The sequence below is a fragment of the Heloderma suspectum genome, chromosome 3 (genome assembly GCF_057233095.1).
Source record: "Heloderma suspectum isolate Gila_16-S chromosome 3, 16-S_ref, whole genome shotgun sequence".
Classification (NCBI taxonomy): Eukaryota; Metazoa; Chordata; class Lepidosauria; order Squamata; family Helodermatidae; genus Heloderma; species Heloderma suspectum.
Genome location: NC_139460.1, coordinates 13,568,305 through 13,588,713, shown reverse-complemented (window position 1 = coordinate 13,588,713; position 20,409 = coordinate 13,568,305). Strand labels below are relative to the sequence as shown.

Sequence of the window (20,409 nt, the reverse complement as noted above, 5' to 3'; positions counted from 1 at the left end):
TCTTGGGAGGGCTGTGCTCTGTTTTATTGTTTTTGGTGATAACTAAATTGTTATGCATGTAAAATTGTTACATGTGCATTATTATTGTTTTTAATAGAGAAATTAAAATGATATAAGTTAATTGTCCTTGTATGAGGCCTTTGCTGTGAATCCCTTTAGAGATGCTGAAGAAAAGTGTAACCCTATTTTCCTCTTCCCTCCACACTCCTTTTTTCTTTGGTATTGTGTCTCTTGCATGGTATGCAATTAGATTAAATTGTTAACTACCTGGAGGGCATTGGCAGAAAGGCAGTGTATAAGGACTTTGCCAGAATTAATTAATTAATTCTGGCAATCAATTGTAGCAAATAAATCAGCATGTGATTGGCTCAGGTTTGTTTAGCAAAAAAGGCAGGAACAACTGGCCCTGTAAAAAGTGGTATGGAGGGACGGGCAAACGTTTCTCCTAACAGTATTAAAAGGTTAATAACATATATGGCAAACTAACTACATTCCCATGCTGAGATCAGGACAGTTACGGCGCAATCCTATGCAGATAGGCGTCCGCCTCCGAACTCAGAGGTGACCACCTATCCAGTGCAGGGCAGGAGAAGCATGGGGAGGATCGTTCCCTCCATGCTTCTCTTGCTCTGATTTCAGCTGTCTAGCCGTGGGAGGGCGGAGCGGTGGAGGTGGCTACTGGTTGACACATTGGTTGTGTCATACTGGCATTTCCGCCTTCCCCGCCCCAGAACGCCCCCCAGAATGCCCCGTTTTGGCCGTTCCGTGCTCCTCTTGCATGCATGGGGCTGTTCCACGCTGCCTGTGAGGCAGCATGGAAGGGGGGGAAGGTCAGTTCTCCGGGAAGTCGGGAACCGACCTCAGAGCATGAGCTCCAAGGTTGGTTCCTGGAAAACCAGATATCCTATGGCTGTCTAGCCGCTGACTAGTGGCCATAGGATTGCTCCCTTAGTTGTCTTTGCAAAAAAGCAAATGCACTTTTAAGTTTAAACTATAACTCCAAGTTCATCTTAGGTTAAAGCAAATCTTGCTGTAAGGGAACACGATCACGTTCAGAGATGTTTCCACAGTGTGGTTTTCTTGGACATTATCATTCTGACTGTGGAGATATTCCTGCTATTTCCAAGAGGGGGAAAATAAATCAAGAGAGGTTCACATTTGTGCATATCAATTCATGCCGAATCTTTATCTTTTCCCTTTGAGTTAGGAAGCATGCTCAAAGCCTTCACTTCAGATAAAGCTAACAAACCCATTCTTACGTTAAAAGCTGAGGATTAAGATCTTGAGGGATGTTGAAAAAGTTATCTTGCTTAGTGTTTTCCCATCTAAAAGGAAAAACCAGTCGAGTGGATAAACATGTCCTACCGACAACCCAGGCAGAATAACAAGATGTAACATGACTTTTGTGTCCGGAGGGGGGTTTGCAATGGGCAAGGCTGCTGGTTCCTTGCCCTTGAAAATAATTTATGAAGGACATTTCCCTCTGTACACTTTTGGCATTTAAATAGAACAGGGGAAAATAGGAAGGCTTTTAAAACTCGATGTTTCTGGAAGCACTGTGTTAGAAGCATAACCTGAAGGGCCAGCATCAATGCCTAGCATCTTCGGGCAGCTGCTAGGGCCCATACACTCGAGAGGAGTCCACCACGAACACTAGCCATGGGTTCCTAAAAAGCAGTATCATTCCAGGACATCCTGGGAATTTAATTAAAATAGCACACTATACAAATCTATGGTGTGGCCACACTTGGAATACTGTGTACAGTTCTGGTCATCACACCTAAAAAAAGACTATGTAGAGCTGGAAAAAGTGCAAATAAGGGCAACTAAAATGATCAAGGGGCTGGAGCATCTCCCCTATGAAAGAAGGTTGCAACAGCTGGGATTGTTTAGCTTGGAAAAAAGGGGGGTCAGGGGAGACATGATAGAGGTCTACAAAATTATGCATGGGGTGGAGAATGTGGATAGGGAGACTTTATTCTCCGTCTCTCATAATACTAGAACCCAAAGGGGTCATCCTATGAAGCTGATTGGTGGGAGATTCAGGAAAGATAAAAGAGAGCATTTCATCACACAGTGTGTAGTTACACTACGCAATTTGCTGCCACGGGGTGTAGTGATGGCCACCAATTTGGATGGCTTTAAAAGCGTGTTAGACAGATTCCTAGAGAAGGCTATCAATGGCTACTAGTCCTGATGGCTATGTGCTACCAGTACCAGAGGCAGTGAGCCTATGTACACCAGTTGCTGGGGAACATGTGTGGGAGGGTGCTGTTGCACTCACATCCTGCTTGTGGGTTTCCCATGGCCAGCTGGTTGGCCAGTGTGTGAACAGAATGCTGGACTAGATGGACCCTTGATCTGATCCAGCATGGTTGTTCTTATTTTCACCCACCATTGGGATGAGGCCCCCAAAAGCTTCTCTGAAACTGAATTTGGCCCTTTGGCTGAAAGAAGTTCAACACCTAGATGGACTAGATGGACCTTTGGTCTGATCCAGCAGGGCTCTTCTTACGTTCTTATGTACACACACACACACGGGGGACTGCCATTTCAAGTTCTTCCTATGCCCCAGAGTGATGCTGTGTTGGGTTCTCCAGGGCATTGTGGAAAATTTTAAATGGCACCAAGGCACCTACTAACATACGCCAGGTGTGAGCAACTTTGGGGGGTCCAGGGGCCAAATTTCACCTCCCCCCTCCAATGAGACACACTCCTACTGTTGCTGTTGCCACCACCACACTGGCAAAATTTAGTGAAACGGCGGTAAAAGAAAATCTGTGGTTTGCCACCAATATTCACCGGCAAACCATGATGGAAGCTGAAAAGGGATGAATTTAGCTAATTTTCAGCAAACTGCCATTTTTTTTGCCACGGTGCCACCAAATTTTGACAGTGGGGTGGTGGGAGGCTGCTCTGGAGGCCAGGGTGACAGCGTGAGGTCTGCGGGCTGCACGTCGCCCATCCCTGCTATTAGAAGTCATCCATCACAAAGCAGTCATGATCATGGTAGATGGAAGTTCAGATGAACCCTGTCATGTGTTAAAAAACACACACACATCTGACAGGGTCATGGGGCTATGCACCCTAGCCCTGCCCCCAGACAATGTGCCTGCTGGCATTCTCCCCACCAGCCATGTGCTTGGTGAGTGTGTGAAGAATTGCCAAGGGATGAAGCTAACATCACTTTGGGTGCCAAAGCCCCCAGAAGGGGGAAGAAAACCCCCTGTAGAAGAGCTTCAGGGAAGGCTTCCCCCTCACACAAACCCGTATATTGCCCCCACAACTCTTAATATGGGCCCTATGCCATGTAGTGGACTTCTATTAGATAGCACCAGTTTTAAGAGGTGTAGGTGCAAAATCCAGAGGTTTATGGAGGACCTTTGGGGAGGGGATTGGCATGCCTCACCACCACCTTTAGGTTTTTCCCCCATGGGGGGGGGTCTTCTCACCACACTTAGAGTTTGCCCCCTACTTCTTAATTCTGGCCCTATACAACGTAATGGAGTGATGTTGTTCCGTTGCACTGCATTGTCCGGGCTTTGGCTTGGGAAAATGACCTGAAGTCTTTCACATTTTCCCAGAAGATCCTGGATCTTTTCCAGGTTAATCCAAGGTGAGCTTAAGAATGTCAGAAGAGTAGTGATGCTGCCAAGCATTGTAATTAGTCAGCTTCCTGGTTGAAACTTGTCTGTTCATAATGGTCACCTTTGTAGCCAGCCTGGATTGGTGTCTTACAAATTCACTATTAAGCTTGGAATTGGCTGTGAGCTTCAGAGCAGTTGCGGTCTGCATCTAAATGGCATTTCTGCACATGCGCTGAGTTGGTTGGGTTAACCCCAAAAACAACCAATCGGGAAGGGGGCACCGATCGTAGTGACTCATGACATCATGCCATAATACACATTTCCACATTACAGCTCCAAGATGCACTTTGATATTGCAAATTAACGAAAACACATATACATGAAATGAGATTTCGTGTTAAAGGAAAACTCTTGTCCAAGCTATCATTTTTTAAATTAATTTTTATTGTAAAAATCAATCAATTGCATTACCGGAGGCGAGTGTTTATATTTCCAGTAATGTAATATCAATCTTTTATCAGTCAAAAGAATGTGGAGAATCTAATTGTGCTGACCCTGTGTTAACTTCCAGGAAGCAGGTAGATAATTTAAGAGGACACGTACATCTGTAAATATCAAAGAGTGTTCCAATACAAGTTTTATCCATATAGTAACCTCTTCCTGAAAAGAGACGGCTATTGGGCTTTGCCAAAACATGGTTAAAAGAAATATTATGTTGTGCTATGTTACACCCTCAGCAATAAGTCGACTTAGACAAAGCCTTAGTAAAGAGAGCTGTAGTGCCCAATAGACACAAAACAAGAGTTTTTGCTAAATAAGGCATAACCTGAGATCCATAGATGCTTCGGATGGTTGTATTAACCCTCAAAACAACCAGTCAGGAAGGGGGTACATATCATGGTGATGCATGGCATGATACCACAATGCACATTTCCAAATTACAGCTCCCAAGATGCACTTTGGTATTGCACATGCTCAAAAACTCATATATGTGACATAAGATTTCGTGTTGAAGGAGAACTTTTGTCCAAGCTAACATGGGTGAGTTTGTTACTTTCTGAAGCAATCACAATTTCACCTGGGTTAAGTTTGCCAATCACTAAAGAAAAGCTGTGCTGAATCAGACCAAAGGCCTCCCTAGTCCAGCATTCTGTTCACACCATGACCAACCAGCTGCCCATGGCACACTCATGCTGCAAATGGCTGGGTTACCATAACCTGGAAGCTCAATCTGGAGCAATCCAGATTGAGCTTCCAGGTTATGGTAACCCAGCCATTTGCAGGATGAGCGTGCCATGGGCAGCTGGTTTAAACACCAAGTGATTTTAGTTTGCATGTTGTGAATTCGTGATCAAATAACTTGAAGTAGCATCCAGGGATGAGCAGTGAGAGAAAATATGAATTCATATTAGCTTGTAATAATAATTTTAAAAGCTGTATTTAGCCGGGAGCTAATTTGTTACTCTCTTTCTCTCAGTTGGCACTGCTTTTTCCATTTAGGAGATTACACAGCCTCAGGTCTTGATTCCCCCTCTGTTTCCCCCCATCCTTCCTTTCTAATATAGAGTTTCATCAGCAAGTTTAAAATTAAGACTTTTTCCTGTGGCTCGAAGATCACACATGGAATATGAAAGCTGCCTTTCAGCCATTTCCATATGTACATGCTGCTTTTTCAGGGGTGGGGGGTGGGGGGGGAGAAATCATTTATTCCAAAGTTCAGCCGTAACTATAGTAACCTGAGCTTGGCGCGTTGCAGCTGGCAACGTTAAAAACTAGCAACATAGGAACAGAAGTCTTTATTTTACTGCTTCTTGGAGGGAATGTTCTTCCAAACATTTTGTTTCCCAATAATTAACCCATGGTGTTTTCACACTGGCTCCCATGGACTAAAAAAATCACAACACCATCCATTAAATGGATACCACCAGTAGCCATTAAAAGAAGCTGTCAGCTTTTGAGTTTCTCCTGAAATGATCATATCCACCTGTTCATCCTCTCTGGTGTATTTGTTTTAAATTTGTTTGTTTGTTTGTTTGTTTGTTTGTTTATGGTGCAATCCTGTGATCCTTTGGAGGGTTCCCAGTGGCCATTGGATAGATTGGATCTCCCCCTCCAAGGGCGGAGAAAGAGGTCTGACCTCTCAAGGGGAGATCACATTTCAGAACCCCACTCTCAGCCCCTGCTGAAACCTCCTCAGCCCTTACCTCTCCAACATCAGAGAGGGGAAAATGTGGAGAGATCAGGGGCATTCCTTGGGAGTGCTTGGATTGGCTTTGGATCCACCAAGTTTCCAAGCACAGCCCCTAGATCTGGGGGAGAACTACAGCAGCCTTGTAGCTGGTGTAGTTAATTTAATTTCTCTCCAATGGATGTCTATGAGAGGGAAACAGTTCAGGGAAGAAAAAAGCATGAAACCAAGAGGAAAACCTGCTCTTCATACCAGCCAGTGTTTGGATACCTTGGAAGCTCCAGCGTCAGAGCTCTCCGCAAAGACTGGTAGGATTGCAGAGTGATTTATTTCTAAAATGTATTAGTCCCTCATATAGCTAATAGCTCTCACAGCGATGTACAACAAAAACACGAATCAAATCCATATCAATCTTTTTTTTTAAAGAAGAATAAAACAATCAATTAGAAACCATTGATTAAAAAAGAGAAATCAGTTAAAATCAGAGCAGGCAGCACAAGATAATCTAAAAGAATTACGGAGATAAAACTGCACAACACAGCAGCAGAAATCCTCTGTTGTAATAAAAGAGGATTCATTCAAACAGTCCTTGGCAGCAATAAGATAACAAAATAGGTGCCAGGCAGGCCCCACTGGGGAGGATATTCTATGACTGGGGGGTGGGGGTGGCTACTACTGAAAAGGCCCTCTGCTGAGTAGCCACCTGCAGTTCCTCAGCATGTGAGGGTACTCAGAGCAGGACCTCTGGTGATGATCTTAGGGCTTGTGTAGGAATATATAGGAAGAGGCTTTCTTTGGTTTGATTTTCTTTGATATCTCTAACACTTTTGTTGTTAGACGCTCTGAGCCTTGTGGGGTATAATGCTAAATGATGGTTTTGTGTTACATGCATGAGCCCTGGGCTCACAGGCTCTTCTGGTACCTCTGTTGGTGCCACTGTGAGGAGAAGATTGGAAAGGTTTGCTTCTGCTTTTAAATTAACCAGAATTCCCCATTGTATCCAAACATGGGGAAAATCTAGTGAGGTTTGTTTAAACAAGACAGAATCAAACTATGGATTATAATCCTGGCTTGTTCATTAACCATAGTTTAAACCAAGCAAAGTTCCCCAGAATTCTCTGAACTATCAGTATGTCCAAAAAGGACTGTTGAATTATCTGTAACATAGGCAGAATATAATTTCTAAAATGTGGAGTTAATGTTTTTATTGGGATTGAGCAGGGAGCTAAGAAACATGTCATATATTACAGAAATTACTGGATACTACATCATCATCAGTCATCGTATTTATAGCTACAATTCTATGCACACTTTTGTTACAGTCCTATGCACATTTACCTTGGAGTAAAACCCCTTGAACTCAGTGGGGCTTACTTTCGAGTTGGCATGTATGGGATTGCACTGTTAATGGCACTTCTGAGTCTATTGATGGTGAAGCAAATGGTTTCAAAGGGCTGTGCCTGTTGTTGCGGGGGGGGGGGGAGGCGTTGGTGGGATGTTCTGTTATTCCTGGAACATATGCAACCCTGATGGCAAAGGGATCCTTTGAATGGCCTATGAAGATATACTATAATCTATTGGTGACCCAATCCTAGGTTGTGCATTGCCTACACTGGATCGAGTTTACTTAGGACTCTGCCAAGTGGGTATGCCAATGTGTTTTTCCCTCTTTGTATATATACATATATGAAGTGCGTTGAGGATTGATGAAAGTCCTTAGGTTAGTGCACAAATGTTATAACTGGCATGGTATGATTGCAAACATATTACACTGCTCTTTTCTCACCTGCAATGGCTTCCAATTGGTTTCCAGACCCAATTCATTAGTGCCGCTTTTGACCTCCTTTAATTTTCTGCATGGCTCGGACTTTGGCACCTGAGAGAACACCTCCTGTCATAGAAACATAGAATAGTAGGGTTGGAAGGGGCCTACAAGGCCATCGAGTCCAACCCCCTGCTCAATGCGGGAATCCAAGTCAGAGCATCCCTGACAGATGGCTGTCCAGCCTCGTCTTGAAGGCCTCCAGTGTGGGAGAGCCCACCACCTCCCTAGGGAATTGGTTCCATTGTCGTATTGCTCTTACAGTCAGGAAGTTTTTCATGATGTTCAGCCAGAATCTGGCTTCCTGTCACTTGAGCCCATTATTCTGTGTCCTGCACTCTGGGATGATCGAGAAGAGATCCTGGCCTTCTTCTCTGTGACAGCCTTTCAAGTACTTGAAAAGCGCTATCATATCTCCCCTCAGTCTTCTCTTCTCGAGCCTAAACACATCCAGTTCTTTCAGTCTGTCCTCATAGGGCTTTGTTTCCAGTCCCCTGATCATCTTTGTTGCCCTCCTATGAACCCTCTCCAGCTTGTCTGCATCCTTCTTAAAGTGTGGTACCCAGAACTGGACACAGTACTCAAGATAAGGCCTAACCAGTGCTGAGTAGACAGGAACTAGTACTTCATGGGATTTGGAAGCTATGCTTCTATTAATGCAGCCCAAATAGCATTTGCCTTTTTTGTAGCCACATCACATTGTTGGCTCATATTCAGCTTGTGATGAATATGGCAAACAACTGTTGCCATATTCATCACAAATATAAAGGTATCTAAAGGCACAATGGCAAACAATTGTTGGAATTGTTTGCCATTGTGCCTTTAGAATTTTCTTTTTTTTAAACTCCCACCCATCTTGGACTCCTTTTCTTGTTAGAGTCACTTGCCATGGGACCTTACTGATCATTGTTCTGAGTTTCCTAAAATCCAGGGTACATGTTTGGCAACACTCAGCTTTTGCTTCCTTTAGAACCAAGAACTCAAGTATAACATGGTCGCTTTCCCCCAGAGTTCCTGTCACTGCTACTTTATCCACTAAGTCATCTCTGTTGGTTAGGATCAAGTCATGGACAGCCAATCCTCTAGTTCCTTCCTCCACTTTCTGTAGGAGGAAATTATCAGCAACACAAGTCAGGAATCTCTTGGAGGGGCCATGTTTTGCAGAATTTGTCTCCCAACAAATACCGGGGAAATTGAAGTCCCCCATTACTACTACATCATGCTTCCTTGGAACTTTGGCGATTTGCTTTTCAAAAGTTTCATCCTCATCTTCTCCTTGATTGGGTGGCCGGTAGTAGACTCTGACCACCAGGTTCCTTTTATCCTTTCCTCCATTTATTTTAACCCAGATGCTCTTGATAGGGCTACCAAGCTCATCCTCCTGTATTTCTGTGCAGAGATATGTATTTTTCACATACAGTGCAACTGCCTTTCTGTTCCTCCTGTTCTTTTTGAACAAGTTCTATCCTTCCATTGCTGTATTCCAGTCATGAGAGTCATCCCACCAAGTCTCAGTTACACCTATCAAGTCATAATTTCCCTCTTGTATTAAGAGTTCAAGTTCATTCTGTTTGTTTCCCATACTCTGGGCATTAGTATATAGACATCGAAGACCATGTGCTTCATAGTCTGGCTTTCTTCCTACATGTCTCTGAAGACTATTATTGGGTGCTATTAGAGCTGTTCTCTCCGTTGTGGTGCATGAGCCTTGGTCCATTGATACCCCCAACTTTACAACTCCCTTCCCCATAGGATTCAGTTTAAAGCCCTCCTGATTAAGTTCTTCATGCTGTGGCCAAACACATTCTTCCCAGCCTTTGTGAGGTGCAACCCATCCCTTGCCAACAGCCCATCTTCCAGGAAGTATTGCCCATGGTCCCAGAATCCAAATCTCTCACGCCGGCACCATCTTCATAGCCAGTCATTCACCCGGTGTATTTTTCTTTCCCTGTCTATCCCTCTTCTAACTACTGGAAGTATGAATGAGAAAACTATCTGGGCCCCAAAGTTCTTGAGTTTCCTTCCCAAAGCTTCAAGATCTGACGTGATTTCTTTGTCGCTCCGCTTGGCGGTATCATTTGTTCCCACGTGGCTGAGAAGAAAGGGATACCTGTCAGTGGGCTTTAGGAGTGCAGGCAACACTTCAGTCACATCTCTAATCTGTCCTCCCGGGAGACAGCATACCTGGCGAGTCCATGGGTCTTCGCGACATACTTGGGTTTCGATCCCACGCAGCAAGGAGTCTCCCACTACTACTACTCTTCTCTTCTTGTTGTTGTAGGCCTTGGTTTCATCACGTCTGCTTGACTAACCTTCAGCCTCTTGCTCGCTTTTCTTATCTTAAAGTCACTTACAGAGGCAAGCCTCTTGTACCTTTTCAGAGCCCACTTACCCCCACCCGCAGCTGCAGAATGCACTCCCTGGGGAAGCACACCAAAAACTTTATTTGTCCTCCTAGGACTTTTAAGGTCTTGTCATTTAGTCCCTGCAGCATTGTTGGTGGTTTTAGCTTCTGCAGTTTCAACATATTTTACCATGTAAGTATTTTTATATTAGGTGTTTATATTCAGTAGTGCAATGTAAAATTCAGGAGTGCAGGGGTCCCTTTGTGACAGTCACTGTCATGTCCCCTTCTAAGATTGTACAACCTTGTAAGATATACAGCCTTCAACTGGCATCCAAAAACAGTGCAGCTGAGAGTAAGGCAGTAGTATTTCAATTGGACATCTGAGGGAAAATGCAGGGGTGTCAAAATCTTTTTCACTCACTCACTCAAACACAAATATTTTAGGTTTTCAAAATACGATACTCTATGGAAGCTTCACCTTCTCAACTCAGCCCTCATGGACAGATCCCTTCTCATTTAAACAGCCCCCTTGCACACTCCCTTAGTGCCCCAACATTACCCATTAGCCATCCCTAAGCTCCTTCCTTATATCTCTCCCATCCCGCAACAGAAACGTCCACACACCCAGCTGGATTGAACTACACACACACACACACACACACACACACAGTGGTGTGGTGGTAAATTTGGAAATGCTGGAGCTCATTATGACAGTCTCCAAGGGCAGTCCAAAAATTTCAGGCAGCTGTGTCGATCCATATCAACAAACCAGTTCTAGGAGTTTTCACCTCCACCAGGAGCACGTCTTTGGTAAACCCAATAGGTCTAAATTGCCCATTCCAGACCAAGGCATCCCAAATACTTTGCATTCCAACATGGAACAATATATTGTTGCTTGGAAAAGTCATTCCCCCCACAGCTACAGTGAGGATCACAGCTAAGCTCAGAGGGAACAGGGAATTCTGAGGGGGTGGGGGTGGCAGATGACATCAGAGTCCCTGCTGATGAAAAAGTGCCGGGGCTGCGTCCCTGTGAGCCCTGCCTCCACTACACCACTGGTTATATTTAGGATTTTTAAAATTAATTGCTGGATTGTTTATTGTATTATTGTTATATTCTTAAATGATTTTGTACAACACCTAGGGAACTTGTACAGGTATCTAACAAGTAGAAGTAATAAATCAACAGTTGTACATATTTTTACATATTTTCTCCCTCTCTCTCCTTTTCTCTCTCCAGGGTTGAAAGGAAAGAGAGAGCACGTTTAAAGACAGTGAAGTTTAACTCAAAACCTGGTGTGATCGATGCAAAAGGGGTATGTAAAAGTGAAACTAACTATCCAGGGATTGAAATCTTCTTACATCTATGTATACTTAAAAGCTGGCCAGCATGGAAGGGATCAAGACAAGAAAAAGAGAACACGGAAGGTTTGACCCATGGTATTGTTTTAGAATAAAAGCAGGGAGGGTTTCTTTAAAGAGAAGGCGGGGAGAGAGAGAAAGTGGTATTGCATCATAGAACATTTAAAGAATTCTGTTTTGTCCTGGTACTGGGTCATAAACACCTTCTGCCATTTAATTTAGCTCTGACAGCATGCTAAGTGCTCTACAGTTTCTGTATTTGAAACATGTTTAGTCTGCCTTTCCTGGAATTGCTCAAGATGCCTTATGATTTTAAAAAAATATGCATAGTATACATTAAAAACACAATAAAGCGATCATAAACACATCAAGACATTAGTTAGAAAGACAGCAATCTCAACCAACTAGGCACCAGAAATCAGTGTCCGTTCTTCCCTCTTTGTATCCAAAGACCTTTCTGAGCAGATGAGCTTTAGGTTCAAACTACACATTAAGCACCTTTCTTTTGTCTTTCTTGCACGTTGTTGGTTAAATCCCAAACAGCCCCGGGCAGGCTGCATCTGAACAGAAAGTGGGTACATGGCAAAAGCAGGACCATCACCACCCCCTGGTATCTCTGGGCCGCTGCCAAGCCCCCAGTGCTCTGGCATGACCCACTGCTGATGCCTGCCCTAAAACACCCCCCCCCATTTTTGTTTTTCTGATTTGGCATGCTGAGCAGCTTCAGGCAGTTGTATTTTGCCACCATTTTTAATTTCCCACCATGCCCCCAACCTAACATCGCCCTGTGGAATTGTGGGAAATTTAAAGGATGGCTAGCTGCCTGCCACTGCTCAGAACACCAGCTGACATCCCATGCTGGCAGTTTGCCAGTGCTAAATACATTGTGCTAGTGGCAACAAGGGGCTGGCCACACGGTGCCCACAAGCATCAGTGCCTCCTCGGATGCCTTTCTGGTCACCTGCCAAGGTGCCCTACCCAACCACTTTTAGAAAAATTAACGCGTTTTCTTACGAGCACCTGGGATTGCTGTGAAATAGGTTTCTGTTGGTGCTGAAAACTGCGGGTTCCAAGGAACTGTTTAGTACTCGACCACGAAGGGCTTCAGACGTTAAGAACTGGCATCTTGAATGGGGCCCTAGACATTCACAGGGAACCAGTACAGCTGGCACAAAATGGCTTGAGTATGGCCTCCCCTGCCCCCGCCAAAAGGTGGAGCTGCACCATTCTGCATCGGCTACAGCTTCCACACCTTCCAGGGCAGCTCTGCAAAGACCACATTACAGTAGTCAAGACATGGGGTTACAGTGGCATAGATCACGGCTGAGAGTGGTTGGCAAGAATAACGAAGGGCCCCAGGCCATTCTTAGAGGGCTTCTGTTCACTTCTGGGAGTGAATAAGTAAACGATGTCTTCTTCCATTGGAGCGTAGGTTACATGTGGCCTGGCATGTGGGTTGTTTAAACTGTGCATATATTGTTTCAAGACAGTTGGTTCGTGTGGTCAAGCTCACCGATATGTGATGCTCAGTGGTGCATGCCTGCCAGTAACCACAAGGAGGACATAACCTGTGATTATGCCCAGCTATGACAATCTGCCAGAGATTTCCTCCAATGCATTGGGACTTTTTCAAGCCATGCCATTGGTGGGAACCACTGTGATATCATACGTTATGTCCTCCATCTGTTGATGTCTTCTGGGATACTTGGAATGCATTGTGTGGAGGTGGTTTTGACCAGGGGAACCGTCCTCAAACCTGCATCCTTCTCCTTTTTATCAGCAGCTACCAGTAAACCTTGTGCTCTTTGGGATCATGGCCTTATTTAAGCATGCCATTAAATAAGCAGCTTTCAGACAGTTTTTCTCTCCCCCTAATAAACAGTTGTCTTGGCTTGGGATTGGATTTAGCAGTATCTTGCAATAGTTTTTAAGAGATTAGAAGGATTACTCCACACATAAAGTAAGACAAAGAAATAATCTAAGAAAGGAGTTATTGTTTTCATTTTCTACTGTTGTGGCAGATATTGTACAAGGTGGTTTACATGGATAAAGAGCAGGATGAGCAAATAATGTAACACTGGACACTCCCAGCAAATTATTTCCAAAGGGGTTTATTCTCTTTGTATTTTAAATTTCACTTCCTCATGTAGATTCTTCTAACTTTGGGACTTTCAAAGCTGCAGAGATGTAGCACTGACAGTTCTGCACCGGCTGATAGCTCACGAGATAGTACTTTAATGCACTTCAGTGCCCTTTAATGCTGTTCAGTTACCCAAAATGTTATTTAACGGAAGCCCCATAGTGGATGTAAAATTTATTTGTATTTGTCTTGGTCCATCTTCTGAATTTTAGAGAAGAGACTGTTGTTTCCATAAAGAGAAGTTCTGAGGTTCAAACCTGCCTAGTAGCCACATCCTCTTACCAGGAACTCCCTCTCCTAATTCTAGATGAGCATGGAAACAGGCTGCAATTCATAAAATTATCAGGGCAATGCCCTTTGCACATGCCTAGACGTGTGCCTCTTTACTTTAAGGGTCCAGGCTTGAAACGCAGCACTGAAACATGCCATGGCACGGAGTTCTGGGGTCAAATTAAGCCCTGAGTATATTGTACCAGTTTAGGCCACCCATTTCCCCAATATGGGAGTCAAACTCTGTCAGTCACTCTTTGGCATTACGTTGGGGGGGCATTAAACATGATGGTTTTGTGGTGCTGTTCAGAGCCAGGGGGCTGGTGAGGCCCCATAGGGAGTAAGCGTGGACCATTAGTGGGGGCCTGGTCAGAAGTATCAGCTGCACCATCAAGAGGACGCAGCAGCAGCAGCAGCAGCAGCAGCAATACTACGGGGTGGGATCAGTGACACTTTGCCAAGGGGCCACTCAAGCCTGGCACCAGCCCTGCTTGGTGGCCCGATCACATCTTAATCAAGTCCAGTAAAACAGTTGCCCAGGGTCTCCCATGTAAGGAAGGTAGGTTTTCAAGTTACGACAGAGAGAGAGAGAGAAAGAGAAAGAGAGTCATAAGAACATAAGCAGGGTCATACTGGCTCAGTCCATCTAGTCTAGCATTCTGTTCCCACAGGGGCCAACCAGTTCCCTGTGGGAAACCCGCAGGCAGGACAGGAATGCAAGAGCACCTTCCTGCTCATGTTCCCCAGCATACTGCCTCTGATACTGGAGGTAGAATATAACCATCAGAACTCGCAGCCTTGGATAGCCTTATCCTCCATGGATTTATCCAACCCCTTTTAAAGACATCCAAATTGGTGGCCATCGCTACATCTTGTGGTAGGAAATTCCATAATTTAACTATGCGCTGTGTGAAGAAGTACCTCTTTTTATCTGTCCTTAGTCTCCCACCAATCAGCTTCATGGGATGACCCCATTGGGTTCTAGTACTTTGAGAGAAAGAAGAAGAAAAAAGTACCTCCCTTTCCACTTTCTCCACACCATGCATAATTTTATACATTGCTGTCATGTTCCTCCTTTTTTCTCGTTTTTCTGAGCTACAAGTCCTAAAACACTGTAGCCATTCCTCATATGGGAGTTGCTCTACACTCTTGATCATTTTGGTTTCCCTCTACTGCACCTCTCCATCTCTAAAATATCATTTCTGAGGAGCAGTGACAAGAACTGTACACAGTATTCATAGAAAAATAGAATCATAGAATAGTAGGGTTGGAAGGGGCCTATAAGACCATCTAGTCCAACCTCCTGCTCAATGCAGGAATCCAAGTCAGAGCATCCCTGACAGGGGGCTCTCCAGCTTCATCTGAATGCCTCCAGTGTGGGAGAGCCCACCACCTCCCTAGGGAATGGGTTCCATTGTCGTATTGCTCTAACAGTCAGGATGTTTTTCCTCACGTTCAGCTGGAATCTGGCTTCCTGTCACTTGATCCCATTATGCCATGTCCTGTACTCTGGGATGATCAAGAAGAGATCATAGAATAGTAGTAGTAGGGTTGGAAGGGGCCTACAAGGCCATCAGTCCTGGCCTTCCTCTCTATGACAGCCTTTCAAGTACTTGAAGAGCGCTATCATATCCCCCCTCAGTCTTCTCTTCTCAAGCCTAAACATGCCCAGTTCTTTCAGTCTCTCTTCATAGTGCTTTGTTTCCAGTCCGCTGATCATCTTTGTTGCCGTCCTCTGAGCCCTGTCCAGCTTGTCTGCATCCTTCTTAAAGTGTGGTGCCCAGAACTGAACACAGTACTCCAGATGAGGCCTAACCAGTGCTGAGTAGAGGGGAACTAGTACTTGATGTGATTTGGAAGCTATCCTTCTATTAATGCAGCCCCAAATAGCATTTGCCTTTTTTGCAGCCACATCATATGGTTGACTCATATTCAGCTTGTGATCTACAACAATTCCAAGATCCTTCTCGCTTGTAGTATTGTTGAGCCAAGTATCCACCTTCTTGTAACTGTGCATTTGGTTTCTTTTTCCTAGGTGCAGAACTTGGCATTTATCCCTATTAAATCTATGGCATTTGTCCCTATTGGATTCCTGCATTGAGCAGGGGGTTGGACTCGATGGCCTTGTAGGCCCCTTCCAACCCTACTATTCTATGATTCTATGATTCTATGAAATGTCAATCTGTTGTTTTCTGCCCAGCACTCCAGCCTTTCAGGATCACTTTGAATTTTGTTTCTGTCTTCCAGGGTATTAGCTATCCCACCCAATTTTCTGTCATCTGCAGATTTGATGAGCATTCCCTGCACCTCTTCATCAAAGTCATTAATAAAAATTTTGAAGAGCACTGGGCCCAGGACTGAGCCCTGCGGTGCCCACTCATTATCTCTCCCCAGTTTGAGAAGATCCCATTGATAAGCACGCTTTGAGTCCAATCCTGTAGCCAACTGTGGATCCACCTGATAGGTGTTTCATCTAGCCCACTTTTAGCTAGTTTGCTCATCAGGATATCATGGGGCACTTAGTCGAAAGCTTTGCTGAAGTTGAGGTATATTATGTCCACAGCATTCCCACAGTCCACAAGCGAGGTGACCTGATCAAAACTAAGATCAGATTCGTCTGGCAGGATTTGTTCTTGACAAATCCATGTTGGCTTCAAGCAATCACTGCATTGTTTTCAAGGTGCTTATAGATGGATCGCTTTATAATCTGATCCAGGATTTGCCCAGGGATTGATGAGGGACTGATTGGTCTGTAGTTCCCAGGTTCTTCCTTTTTGCCCTTTTTGAAGATAGGGACAACATTAGCCCTCCCCCAGTCATCTGGCACTTCCCCCGTCCTCCATGATTTCTTAAAGAGAATAGACAACGGTTCTGAGAGTTCTTCTACCAGTTCCTTTATTACTCTAGGATGCAGTTCTTCTGGCCAGGAGATTTGAACTCTTTCAAAGTAATTAGGTGTTCCTTGACCATATGCCTATCGATCTCAAGCTGAAATCCTGCCCCTTCAGCCTTTACTTCACCTTTGCCAAGGGGCTCATAGACCCTCTTTTGGGAGAAGACTGAGCCGAAGCAGGAATTGAGCACTTCTGCCCTTTCTTTGTCCTCTGTTATTGTTTTGCCATCCTTATTTAATAGTTGAACCACGATTTCTCTCCTCTGTCTTTTACTATGCACGTAGCTGAAGAAAGCCTTTTTGTTGCTTTTAGCATCCCTCGCTAGCCTCAGCTCATTCTCAGCTTTAGCCTTCCTGACGCCATCCCTGCAATTCTGTGCTATCTGCCTGTACTCTTCCTTTGTTGCTTGGCCTTCCTTACACTTGTGTCCCTTTTTGTTTTCAGGTCATCTCTAAGCTTTTTGTGAAGCCACATTGGCTTCTTCTGTTGTCTTCCACCTTTTTTTTTCTTGTTAGTATTGTTTGTAATTGTGCCTTGAGAATTTCCTTTTTTAAAACTCCCACCCATCTTGGACTCCTTTTCTCGTTAGAGTCGCTTGCCATGAGACCTTACTGATCATTGTTCTGAGTTTTTTAAAATTGGCTTTCCTAAAATCCAGGGTACGTCTTTGGCTACACTCAGCTTTTGCTTCCTTTACAATCAAGAACTCAAGTATAACATGATCACTTTCCCCGAGAGTTCCTGTCACTGCTACTTGATCTACTAAGTCATCTCTGTTGATTAGGATCAGCTGATCCTCTAGTTCCTTCCTCCACTTTCTGTAGGAGGAAATTATCATTTATCAGCAACACAAGTCAGGAATCTCTTGGAGGGACCATGTTTTGCAGAATTTGTCTCCCAACAAATATCGGGGGAATTGAAGTCCCCCATTCCTACTACATCATGCTTCCTTGAAACCTTGGCAATTTGCTTTTCAAAAGTTTCATTCTCGTCTTCTCCTTGATTGGGTGGCCGGTAGTAGACTCCAACCACCATGTTCCTTTTATTCTTTGCTCCATTTATTTTAACCCAGATGCTCTTGATGGGGCTACCAAGCTCATCCTCCTGTATTTCCGTGCAGAGATATGTATTTTTAACTTATATTGCAACTCCACATCCTTTTCTGTTCCTTCTGTTCTTTCTGAACAAGTTAGATCAGGCATTATGACATTAGCAGATTTATTTGTATTTATTTTTAATTTATTTAATAGATTTATATACCTCTCACCATATTTAAAGATATCTCTGTGTGTGTTTTGTCCTTTCCTAATTCCTAACAAGGAATTTGCTTTTTTCACAGCAGCTGAACTTTGTGTCCAAACTCTAATTCAGGAGGGTTGTACCTCTTTTGTGGTGAGGGCCAATCTCCATTTTGGAGAAGCTCTCGGGGCCCAGATTCCAGTGGTGGGTGGGGCCAAAAGCAAAAGGGGCAGGGCCAAAAATACCACCCTGCTTTACCTTAAAGCTGTCATTGCCAGTAATGAAGTCTTAGGAGAAGTGGTTGGGGGAGGGGGAGTGAAAAGGCCAGGAACCCACCAAATGAATGGTAGTTGGGGGAAAGGGGTAGAGCCAGGGGATGTGGCATGGTCATTTGGGGAACCTCAGAGGGCAAAATTGGGACCCCACATGGGGTGAATTTGGCTTGCAGGCCTGGGCTTCAACACCCCTACTCTAATCCCCTCCCCACATATTTACTGATGGATTGATTTCCCATCTTTTTCATTTTGCAAGGAACCCAAGGCAGCTTACATGGTCCCCCTCCTCTCCATTTTATCCTCACAACTACCCTGTGAGGTAGATTTGGCTGAAATTCAGTGACTGGCCCAAAGTCACCCAGTGAGATTTATGGCCAAGTGGGGACTAGAACCCAGATCTCCTGAGTCCCATTCCAAAACCCTAACAGCTACACCACACTGGCTCTCAGTGTATGTAATGTCATGATTATATGCTCTTCAGCTTTGAAGCTTTTATTGAAGCTTCACCAAGGTTGGCCGTAGAATCCCTGTCCAAATGTCTGGAGATGGTGAGTGGCTGGATGGGGAGGAATAAGCTGAAGCTGAACCCTGACAAGACCAAGGTACTTTTGGTGGGAGACAAGAGGAGGCTGGGGGATGTAGACCTGGCATTGAATGGGGCATGGCTACCCTTGAAAGACCAGATCCGCAGCTTGGGGGATATCTTAGACTCCCAGCTGTCCATGGAGGCTCAGGTGTCAGCCGTGAGCCGGACAGTGCTGTACCAACTCCATCTGATACGGCGGCTGCGCCCCTACCTTCCCGACCATCTGCTCCCATTAGTAGTACATGCCCTGGTCTCCTCTCGTTTAGACTACTGTAATGCGCTCTACGTGGGGTTACCCTTGAAGATGGTTCGGAAGCTGCAGTTGGTACAGAACGTGGCGGCTCGCCTGATTAAAGGCAGCTGCCGGCGAGATCACATCACTCCAGTGCTGAAGGAGTTGCACTGGTTACCAGTTGTTTTCTGGGCCAAATTCAAGGTGTTGGTTTTGACCTTTAAAACCTTATATGGTTCCGGCCCAGCCTATCTTAAGGAGCGCCTCCAGCAACACCAGACAGGCCGCTTAACAAGATCAGCCTCGGATGGCCTTCTCTCTGTCCCATCAGCCAGGACAGCTAGACTGGTGGGGTTGAGGGAGAGGGCCTTTTCTGTGGTGGCCCCCACTCTGTGGAACTCCCTCCCTAGGGAACTCCGCCATGCCCCCTCTTTAATGAACTTTTTCCGTGCATTAAAAACGTGGTTGTTCAGGCAGGCATTTGGGGTGGGTTAGGGTATTTTAGAAAATGTTTTTATTGTAGAATTTTATTGTTTTAAACTGTTTTATTGTATGCTGTACGTTGCCCAGAGTGGCTGGGTGGCCAGCCAGATGGCGATTAATAAATTTAATAAATAATAATAAATAATAAATGGCTTCCACCTTTCAGGATCCTGACCATACAGGTCATGATGCCAGTTCCTGTGACCACATCCACTTTGGCCCTTTGAACCATTGTGAATAGGCTGACCCCCCAAAATACAGCAGTTGGGCATGCCTTGTTTGACGTAGAACTCAGCACAGTTGAGAGAGATATAGCCTAAAGGATGTTACGATCAGAATATCTCACTCCAAATAATAATTCCTATCCTTTGAGGCTTTTTCTGGGTTTTAACAGGTACCTAATCTTCAGCCAAATGACATCTTAAATGCCCATTTCTGGTATATAGTCCAAGCCTGAGGGAATCATTTGTCCATGTTGCTAATGACGCCTCACACAAACCAGAGTCTGGTGAGAATTTAATTACCCTTTAATTTTCTGCATCGTTCTTCCCTCACCTCGCTGCTGAAGTGATATCAATCTTAGCGCCGCTAATTCCATTACTGGTGGTGACATTTCAGAAATGGCTTTGTTAGGGAGCCAAGCTGCTCTCCCCTTTGCCAATCCCATGTTGCTCTTCATCTCAGGCCTAACCTGTTCGCACGTTGGAAGAGAGCACCTTTGGGCTCCATGTAAAACATGACATGTTAAAGAGTGTGACATGTGCAAAGAGGAATGAGGGACACAGGGCTTCTTCACATGCAGCTTTTATCCTGTTATTGAGATTGGTTACTCATGGACGTTTGCGGGTCCTTTAGATGATGTCATCAACCTCCAGGGCGTCTCCTGCACTAAATGACCTTTATTGCATTTTTTTTAAAGATCTGAGATAATGAGCTATCGAATTACCGCACTTGAGTTCCCTCGTGAAAAGAGGAAAACCCACAG

The 20,409-nt window shown here is 44.6% G+C and overlaps 1 protein-coding gene across 1 annotated transcript in view; it reads left to right on the top strand.

The window, feature by feature from the left end:
* DLG2 (discs large MAGUK scaffold protein 2) overlaps positions 1-20,409 on the top strand; it is a 1,591,953-nt gene that overhangs the window by 1,502,345 nt on the left and 69,199 nt on the right. The window contains exon 20 of the mRNA XM_084842537.1: positions 11,184-11,259. Within this exon, the coding sequence (XP_084698663.1) occupies positions 11,184-11,259 (76 nt within the window). The remainder of the gene's footprint in view (positions 1-11,183; positions 11,260-20,409) is intronic.